Here is a 10,291-nt window from a genome sequence, read left to right on the forward strand (position 1 = left end):
GTTCCCTCCGTGATGTGTACTGGGTTGATTTGAGTAGGGAACCGAAGAATCAAAACCCAGTAATATTCAATTGTATTTGGTGGTGGGTTTGCTGCTGTAGACCAATTAATTTTATCCTATATAAGCAGAGGCTGTTCTTAGGTTTACCTGTAGCATATAAAAACATAGCTTGGATTTGGAGTTGGTGGGCCTTTTGTTTAAAAGTCGATGAGAGGGAAAGGGTGTATTCTTTTAAGAGTGGAAAACATGAATAAGCTTTGTAGAGACTTCATCAGGATGGGAAGCCAACCCAGCGATGAAATACTGAAATGGTAGGAATTTACATTGACTTCATTTATCTGAATCCTTACATTCCTTTGGGAGTTTGGTTAGGGAGTTGCTGGTTTTGCCTTTGTAACGAAGGATTTCTTTAGCGTTTGAGTCAGCTTTAAGGCGCTGCGGCTTCATCCGCAGAGCTGTAAGGCTGGCTACAAGACATCTAGAGTGCTTTCCTGGGGTGAGGGCTTAGCAACAGTGGTAAACAGCAGGGGTGAATGACTCAAGGTACTAAACATTTAACGTTCAACAGGAGAAAGAGGTGCCTTGCTACTCAGCTAACAATGTAGCTCAAACCTGGGTCGGAATGTTGAAAATTAATACTGGTTAGAGCGAGGAGTCCATTTACGGGAAGCATTTGAAGTTTAAGTGGCTCTAGTAAAATGAGACACGGGTGGCAACGGGTATTTTCAAAAAGGTGTCAAGTCACGGAGGTGTCAAGAACGTGTGAAATGTAGTCAGAGTTTGCAAAAAAGTTGGAGAGCTTATTTAGGCGATCCTGTGTGGGTTTTCTAAGCTGCTTAGATCTAAACTCACTTACAAATGTGTCCTATTGTCCAGAGCGCTTAAATAAGTCGATCTCTATAAAGTGATATAGTAATCTCCCAGGCAGCACAAGTATCATTCAACCTACTGATTTATAAAGCTGTGCAGACATGTTGTGGAGAATATTGTGTTTTTCTTAGCATAACCGCATGCTTTATTTTCAGTCAGTAGTATACTCCTGATGCTAAAGTAGGTGTTCTTTGTTGCTTTTTTCTTTGCCTTTACTACCTCTGTAACTGAAAAAACGTTATTTTTTTTCTGAATAAGAATCACTGAAGTACAGTGCTTCAGTTGTGATGTGTGACTAGCGATACAGCTTCCGCAGAACATGAAAGAGGATGCTCTGGCTGTTTCACTTCCAGTTTTAGAGCAGAATGTGACATTCGAAAGCCCTATCTTAACCTGAGGCTTTTGGGCACCCAGCTGCAACAAAGAATTTCCTAGGAATGAGAATAACTGCTTGTCTAATTTTTTGTCTCAGTTTTTGCAGGCATGAAAAGAAATAGATTTTTTTTTTTTTCCTCCCCCATATCCTGCAGAAAAATCAAACTATTTCTGAATGCCTTTTCCACAGGAAATTGCATAGCTACGTTCTTGCTTACCTCCTTATTAAGATTATTTGTAACATGTAGGTTCCCGTGGAATAGGAATCAACTTTTTAACAAGCTTTCGTCGCTATCTTGCTAAATAGAAAAGGCCCATTTTAAAGAACAGGTGTGGCTCATCTCCAGCCCCGAACTTCAGGATGAATCTTCAGGCCAGTAAGATATGAGTAGGGAAATCTGTATTGTTAAACAAAAACCTCTTGGGTCAAGAAATTGGTTTCTGTGAGAAATGGAAACACGTTCCCACCTAATAAACAAAGCAGTAGAAAGTAAAATGAGTGTGAATTTAGTTCATGTATCTTCCTAAAATTGGAAAGATTTGCTTCTGTTTCCAGATAAGTCAAGAGGTCTCTACGGCATTGGAAGAGGCCAGGTCAGGAAGCCAGCGTGGGTCTGCAGGGGCACAGCTGCTGGTCAGGATTAGTGCTGGGGCAGCTGTACTGCTCCAATGTACAGAGCTGCCTCCAGTGCCTCAACGCACGCTTTGTGGTGCCATGCAAGCATGTCCCTGATGACTAAAACTCCACCAGCAGATAGGATATTACCTTTTTGGTACCTTACGTGACTGTTAGGTTGATTGTTTTGTAAGCTGCTAGGCACTGCCTGTCTGTTATTGTTCTGATGCTGGTTTGATCATGAATGCTGTTTTATTTCCATGAGCTGATTTAGGTGGGGTTTTTTTTAATATTATTTCTAATGAGCAATTTTGTTTTCTCTTTTTCAGCTTTTCTGGGAGAAGAGGCTACAAGGCCTCAGCGCATCGGATGTCAGTGAACAAATCATAAAATCCATGGAGCTACCTAAAGGTCTTCAAGGTATTGTGTTCAGTTATTGCAGTTGTTTCAGATCCACAAAGTTGTTTGTGCTTAAAAAGGGCAGAGTTTTTCATGCTCTTAACAACTTTTCAGTTTACGGTCAGATTAAGTAAACTTCAAATTGTAAATATTCTTGCTCAGAAAATACCTCAGCCTCCAAACTGATGTTTATTTTTAGTTCATTTATGTAGTTAATATAAACCACACTTCAGAACTGCGGTCTTATTGGTGAAAGTTGATCTGAAATATGTTCGAGTCATAGCTCAAAATTAATAACTTCCGTTCCACTGCTTGGGAGATTTTCTTGGGAATTTGAGTGTTGTAAGAATCTCCAGCGTTTATTTTCCAGAATTAATTTAGTACCTTGTAGTGTTAAAGCAAAGACTGTGCTGGTGCAGATTAATACCGTGAAGCTGCAAAGAAACGATTTCAATATGTGACTGATAAATTTATGATGTGATCATATTGATCAAAAAATTGACGATATTGTAGTTGTTAGTGTCAGCAACAACCCTAGCCAATTTTAGAAATGAGATGCCTTTCGAAATGCTAGCTTAGACTTAAATGAGAACTGTGCTATTACAAAGCCATTTTTAAGAACTTGCATTGAACTGTTTAGATGAGACAATCACGTCTCTGGTGGCAGCTACATCGTCAGTGTACATAACCTCACGAAGCGAGACGAGCTCTGCTGCTGGAAGTTACATGTGAAATGCAAACGGTAACTATTCAGTTATCTTCCTTTCAGGAGTTGGCCCAGGTAACAATGACGATACCCTGTTATCAGCTGTTGCTAGTGCTTTGCACACCAGTTCTGCGCCTATCACGGGGCAGCTCTCTGCAGCTGTTGAGAAGAACCCAGCCGTCTGGCTTAATACATCTCAACCCCTCTGCAAAGCTTTCATAGTCACAGACGATGACATTAGGTAAGTTTCATAAAGTCTTCAGGGAAACGAAAAGCAAGTTCAATTAAAGTAGATTGCTTCCTGGCTTAGTGCAGTGCTGGAGATAAGGGAAGAGAAGCGTGAACATTTCTCTTGTACCTATTGGTTAGTTCCATAACTGGAAAAAATGAAACCTTGTTTTTTTTCTTTGTGGTCAAAATAGTAATATAAAATATTCACTAAGGTATGAATCATAATCCACATTTTCTTTCCCAAGAGAGTGCCCTAAACATTAAGCTATAGTCATGAGCAATATTGGCTTTCTTCCTTCCCATTTCTGGTTTGCTCAAGTTAATGTGTTGATCTCAGTTAAAAAATAAGTAATTTCAACAAAGGAAAATAAGAGTATTCCCCTATAGCGTATAGCTTTGCAGCTAATATGCTCTCTTAAAGTGGGAGACTGGGATATGATATGAAGAGCACAGATAGATCTATTCACATATGGGCAAAGATTTTGGGTTTTAATAGCTGCACGGTTGATTTTGGTTTCAAAGAAAGACTCGTCCTTTTTTTGGGTACTAAAAGCGGAAGCTTCAGCACTGAATTTCAAGGTTAGGACTGAGTGAAGAGAGAGGTTTCTTGTTGCATTGACTAATGGCCAGAGTGTGGCAAGACACAGGACACAACGGCTAGCTGAAGCTTCAGCAGAGCTGATGTTGAGGTATAGAATTATCCGATTCCCAGTCCTTTGCTCAGGGACTTGCTTTATTTTCTTAAACATTGACTTGAAATGCCTTTGCAAGGTAAACTCTTCTTGTTTTGTTACAGAAAGTTACAGGGCACGATGAGAAGCTTTCTTAGCGTGTTTGACAATGTTTATTATTTATTGGAAGCAAAATTTCTTTTTTTTTGTCTTATCAGTCATTCGGTTGTTTTTACAAAGCAGATTCTGATTCTGGTGTCAGACAGTACTGGCAACTCAGGGAGGACGCGGATTCTGAATGGGAGCAGCTCTACTTCTATGAATATGCTGCTAGTTCAGTGTCTCTTCTGGTTCATGACTTCACAGGCAGCTCACTACAAAAGGATTAAATATTCTTAGAAGTTACCTTTTCATACTGTTTGTGTGAAGCTGGCTTCATTTTAAGGCCATCCAGAAAACACAGGGCATGAAGAAGTAGGATCAGAATACGGCGCCTGTTATCACTGAGGAAAGCAGTACCATTGCTTTCTGAACTTAGGTAATGCTAAGGAAGAGTTTGCCATTAAGGATATCTGGTCAGGTGCCAGCAGATATTCTTCTGCACTATAAATTCTTCAGGGAAATTAGAGCAGTTGTGTGCATCTAATAAAATAGCTGTCAGCTTGACTCAGTGTTCAACCTGAAGTATTCCTGGTCATGTAATGGTGGTAAATCTCTTTCCTAATCAGAGTAAAATGCAAAATTTCGTCTTTTGCTTCAGCACCTTCACTGGGAAAACCTCCTATAAACACATGGCTAAGAAACAACCGTGCTTCCTTATCACTAGGGACAAACACCTATTTTTTTCTTAGTTGTGGGATACACTTTCTGAATAGTTCTGGGCTTCTTAATGCGAGTCCTGTGAAAGGTAAGTGTGCAAAAGGAGTATGGTGTGGTTCCTGGTGGTCTTTACCTCCAAATCTTAGCCTCCTGAGGCAGGCTTTTAGAATTCCCCATTAACTGGGTCTTCTCCCATTCTGAATCTGTGAGATCATTTATCTTGACACTGCTGCTTTGCAGCTTCTGTTCGTAGCTTCTTCCCTGACCAGCATCTAGCTGCGTTCTTTGCAGCCGCACTGTTGAGTTGCCTCCATTTCCATGAAAGGCCAAGACTGACAGCCTTTGTGTCTCTGCTGGATAAATGCTTTAACCAGTTTCTCTCGTTTGGGATGACCTGGAGAATGGCATCTTCTGAAAATAGCAAATAGGTGGATTGTTTCTTCCAGTTGTGCTTAGGTGGATGAACTTTTTCAGTATATTATCAAATTCATTTTTGCCTCGCAGCTCTGTTCTGCTTCATAGTCCAGTCTGTCATTCTTTTGAATTGTCTCTCTCTTCAGTGGGATTTTCTAAAGCTTATAGTTTTGAGGGGATTTCTTCTCCTAAAGCATGTAAGTTGTTTCTGAAAATCCCACCTTTTAGTTTTCAACAGCCCTTTCTCTTGCTCAGTCTCAGTCCTTTGCGGAGCACTTACCATCACCCAGTAGGGTTTTTTTCCTGAGCTTTCTCGGGTATCTTGACAATTGCCCTTTTCAAATAGCAGGGTCATGGGACTTCTGCTTTTTCTTATGGGTAGCCATAACCTGTTAAATTTACCAAAGCATAACAATTAATGTAGTAAGTCTGGCTGTGTCGTGTTCTGCACAGTAGTGGGTAAGAAGAAGTACTTGTTAATCTGTCCAAAACCCAAGCTGTATTTACAATGAGACAGGAATGGGGAGTAATTCAAGTTTAATGCTCTCTAAGTTTGTTTGGCATGGGTTTAAGAATGCCTTAATCTTAAACTATATGAACCTTGGTCCAAGGTAGTAGCTTAGTCCCTCACAGTATTCTTCAATACCCTATACAAATCTCACTTCAAGTACGACAGGCCAAAGCCACAAGAACTATAATGTGCCGGAGGGAGAAAGTGAGAGACCGAGAATATTTCCACAGTCTGAGGAATAAGAAAATTGTAAGGTAAAGTGATGTGTGTTGCAGGAAGGCAAACCCCTAAATAATCCTTATCAATCTTGGCTGGGAGATAAACTTTCTGACCCCAGATCTGAAGGCAAGTTTAATACGGAGTATGTCAGGAAAGCACAGTAACTAGGCATCTGAGAATTTCAGTAATTACCCTTTAGAGTATGGTGTCTCAAGAGTGGTTAGCTTCTGCTGGGAGGGGAGGAGGAGATGGGAAAGATCTGTTGGAAGTGATGTGTTAGAGAGGTGTATGTGTGTGTGTGGGGGGGGAATTAGCAGATGCCTCTAAACCTGAGTTTAATGTAATACAGCATACTAGTAATTAATTCTCCTTTCAGCAGTGCATCTCAGATCTGGTTAGCAGAAGACTTCTGGAATCCCTGCTGCTGAGAAGCTCTAGAGTATGTTTTTCATAAAAACAGGGTAAATGTTACTGTAAGCACTTATGGTGATGGTTCTCAATTGGAGTGTCTCAAAAAAATACTGTATTTGTGCTGGAAGAGCAGGGGTATTGCCTCCTTCCTGACACACAGGGAGGTGGAACCGGTGTTCAGACAAGGACAGGTTGGTTCTGGGGACTTTTCCCATCCAATCTAACACCAATTTTAAATGTAAAGATGCCTCTGGGTCTGCTGCAGCTAAATGCTATTACTAGAGCTATACACAATTGATGACAGAGGAGATATTGCAGTGCCAGCACATACGGAACTAAGTCAAATAGAGCCTTGATAGATTTAACAATATAGAAAAATAGATGGAGAAATCAGGGGGGAGGTTGGCACGGTATCGTAGTTTGATTGCAGATGGTAGTGTGGAATTACGCTCGTCTTTAAAGCGTGCACATCAGTTAGTTGTGTGGGCTGAGAAGAGTGCAAGTGGTGAGGACAAATAAAATCGTTCTAAGCACTAAGGACATCATCTGAATGCAGAGCCACGCACAATCCTTGTTGTATGAAGCAGTTCTCCGCTGAAAATAAGGTCTGAATTGGAACTAGAGGCTTGTGGGTTTCTGCGTTAGGGGGAACATGTCTTTAATTTTAGCTTATTTTTGAAGGCAATAGTACTTAAACTGAAGGATGAGGATTGTGTCTTGCTGGGAGGAAGGCCGAAAAGAGCACGTAGCCAGGGAGCTGCTCAGTAGCGAGTGATTTTGCTGGGGAGGTGAGAAGGATCGGCACGGGCTGCTGCTGCGTGGGAGCTCCATCGCCAGGATGGTGCCGGGGAGCTGTGGAGCTGAAGGGCTGAGGGCCGGTAGCAAAGAGCAGGCACTTGTGAGCAGCACGCCTGCCTTCCCTGGCAGCACTGCTAACCCCGTGGACTGAATGGGCTGAAGTAGTTTTACTGAATATTGCTGTGAATTAGCGTAAGAAGTCAAATTAACCAAGTTGAACGGAGATACTCTTAAGTCCTAGAGTTTTACTTCGTGTTAAAGATGAGCAACTTTTACTAGTAGTGTTTTCTTGCTGTTGGTTCTTAAACTTTTGCTCTTGGTAGTTCATGTGCTTTAAAAGTCATATTGCTTATATAAAAAGAGCTATGTTTTTAATACTTAAGAAGACCAGGCTCTTCAGGACTGCGAGCGCTGTGAATTATTTTTTAGTTGTTGCTCCCTGGGAGATCAACTAGCTGGCTGAAAATCTGGAAATGAGATAACTGGGGAAAGCTCTGTCTTCTCGTGAGTTTGGGAAGCAAGACCTGGGAGTAACCTCTGGAGAAGGCCACATACGCTGTAGGTAGGGAACCTGGGCCCTTAATAACAGAAGCTAGTCCAAGATACAGAAAACTGGCGGTCACCTCTGTGCATTGTGAGAGTTAAATACTACAGTCCTATGTCCGGGAGGGTAGGAAGGGGCTCATTACAAATCAGGGTAATGATTCTGAAATCGAGGACACGCTGAGCTTGTGCTTGGGCATCTGTTTTTCAAAACTTCATCAACATAGTTAAGTACATTTAAGAGAAGATCTCGAATAAGGGAGCCTAATGAGGTGGTAAAGCTTGTGATTGTTTTGTGCCCGTCTCCTCAAAGTTGATACATAAGACACTTGCTGGCCTTTATGTTAGATTCCATGTCTGGACAACAGACTCCGTGAGGAGCAAAGCAGGGAAGGACCTTGGTAAGCACCAGGAAAGAAAGGATGTTCCAGATCAACTTCTTGTGTGCTTTCTGGCAAGTGCATTCCCTGATACACATTGATGTTCTGAAATATTCACAGCCCAGAACAGCTTTTCCATGAGAGACGCTTAAAATGCCCAGCGATCGGAACCATGTGCAAGGAACATTCACATTCCGTTCGTGATCCGTTCTTTGTAAGAGTAAGGAAGTCTCCTTACTGTGTTTGAGTTCACTGGAATTCCCTTCACGCTCTGAAGGGGAGCTTTATAATGATGCTCCAGCAGCTTTCTTCTCTCAGATTTGGTCATTCAGGCATTTTTTAAAAAATGCTGTCATTAAGTGTCCATATTTATCATCATAGCCTAAATGAGCCCTAGGTAAGGAGCCACCAGGAATCGAGGGAAGGGGTCTGCTGGTGTAAATGGCTGTTGGCTGTAGGCTGAAGCCTGTTGTGATGGAGTTTGTAGGCTGTGGATTGTGGAGAGATCCTACTGTCTTACAGTCAGAATTCTAAAGCAAAAAAGGGGCAAAATCAAATACACTTCAACTATTTATTTTCCATAACCTTTGGCCAGTTCACAATGTATTCCAGCAATGAGATGATGACAGCTTTTTATTACTGATTTAAAAAAAAAAATAGCTGTATTTCAGCTTATGTGTGCTCTTGGAATCCTTTTCACTCAATTAACAAATACTGAATTTGCTACTCTGACTTTTATTTCTCCTTTGTCGCACAGGTTCTGCAAAAGATAAGGCATCTTTGGTTTTGTTCGGTTCTCTGCCCTGGGGTTTGAAAGATCACTTGTGAGGCATTGAAAGTTAACAGCTCTGGGACAGTAAGCTGTGTATTAAAGATAGAAAACAAGGATAGAAAACAGCTGGAAGATAGAAAACAAGTTCTGTGCTGAACTGCTAGTTGTTCTTTTTTTTTTTCTCTCCTTTCTTTTTTGCCTGTAGTGGTTGCAGCCGTAGAACTGAATAGCCTTTGAGGCTGGTGCTCCTCAGAGGCTTCTGGCTTCTGTTGGGTATCGCTCCTGCTCTTCTAGGACTTGATGTGCTTTGTGTCTGTCCTGCCATCCTAAATAGCCACAGGGAGTTTGCAGCACTAACAAGTGTTTTCCTCTGCCTGCTTCTGATGAGTTCTGGGCCATTTTTAAGCATATATTTTATTTAAATGTTTTCTTTTTTGGAAAACAGGGCTTGATAGAACAAGTGAATTTTCATGTAAAAAAACTCCTGGGTCTGATGCAAAATCTGTATTCTCTTGGGAAAGCTTCAAAAGAGGACTCCTTGTTTTCTGGTAACATTTGAAAGCTAAATAATACCTTCCAAACTAAACATTGAATCAACATATCTTCAATTTACATTGATATCGAGGTAATATTTTTGAATTAACTTCCCTCAGGGAAGCAACCCTTTGTTTCAGCAGAAGTTGCTGCCGCCGTAAATGCATCACTGACTAGTAGTGAGACTGAATAGGTAGATAGGAGCAATTAAATTAAATACATGGAAACAGGGAAGCTCCTTGAGGTTCTTCCCCTGCACACGCATCGTGTGGGACTTGGAGTTGGTTCTCTGAGCACTTAGAAACCTACTCAGTGCCCCACATTCCTGTAAAGTTGCTCCTGGTGTACACACCCTTACACTGGGAAAGAGGGAGATTGCCTCAGGTCTCCCTTATGATGCTCATGATGGGAATCTCCTGCTATGATCTTCAGTGATCTACCCTAAAAGGTCTCCAACACCCCCCCCCCCCCCCCCCCCAAAAAAAAAGGAAAAAGCCAATCTGACAAAGATACTCCAGTGGGATATTGCTCCGTTAACTTTGCTTGGTCTTTTCAAGTATCTAACCTGAGAGCGGAAGATCATACGTCGCGTTCAGTCCTTCTGTCTGAGGATGAGGGGAAGTAGACCATGCACACTAAACCAGAGAGGTTTCTGGCTCAGAGCGCTCTTGGTTTTAGTGCCAAGCCCTACCTGTGTGCCTGTGTATGTGCAGAGGTAATAGAACTTCTCGGGAAGGGTTTGGAGAGGCTTTCGATGCCCCAAACCTGTCACCGTTTAAGAGGCATGTGGACAATTCCCTTAATAATATGCTGTAACTTTTGGTAGGCCTGGAGGGGTCAGGCAGTTGGAGGAGATGATCGCTGTAGGTCCCTTCCAGCTGGAACTATTCTATCGTATTCTCTTCTAAGTTAAAATTAAGAGTTGAGAAATGAGTCCTGAGTCATTGTTTATGGAAGTATTATGTTCCCAGCCTGCTACTTGAAGGATTGACGTTTCTGCCCCTTCTTCCCTTCTCTCCCTT

General features: G+C 41.7%; 1 protein-coding gene across 2 annotated transcripts in view; it reads left to right on the forward strand.

Annotated features, from left to right (window-relative positions):
- MBD2 (methyl-CpG binding domain protein 2) overlaps positions 1-9,224 on the forward strand; it is a 36,899-nt gene extending 27,675 nt beyond the window's left edge. For both annotated transcript variants that reach the window (XM_035892954.1, XM_035892953.1), the window contains 3 exons: positions 2,191-2,281; positions 3,030-3,207; positions 9,181-9,224. In XM_035892954.1, coding sequence (XP_035748847.1) covers positions 2,191-2,281; positions 3,030-3,207; positions 9,181-9,187 — 276 coding nt within the window. In that variant the 3' untranslated portion in view covers positions 9,188-9,224. The remainder of the gene's footprint in view (positions 1-2,190; positions 2,282-3,029; positions 3,208-9,180) is intronic.
- The last annotated feature ends 1,067 nt before the right edge of the window (positions 9,225-10,291 follow it).

Source organism: Egretta garzetta, unplaced genomic scaffold (assembly GCF_000687185.1).
Source record: "Egretta garzetta isolate BGI_Z169 unplaced genomic scaffold, ASM68718v1 scaffold384, whole genome shotgun sequence".
Taxonomy (NCBI): domain Eukaryota; kingdom Metazoa; phylum Chordata; class Aves; order Pelecaniformes; family Ardeidae; genus Egretta; species Egretta garzetta.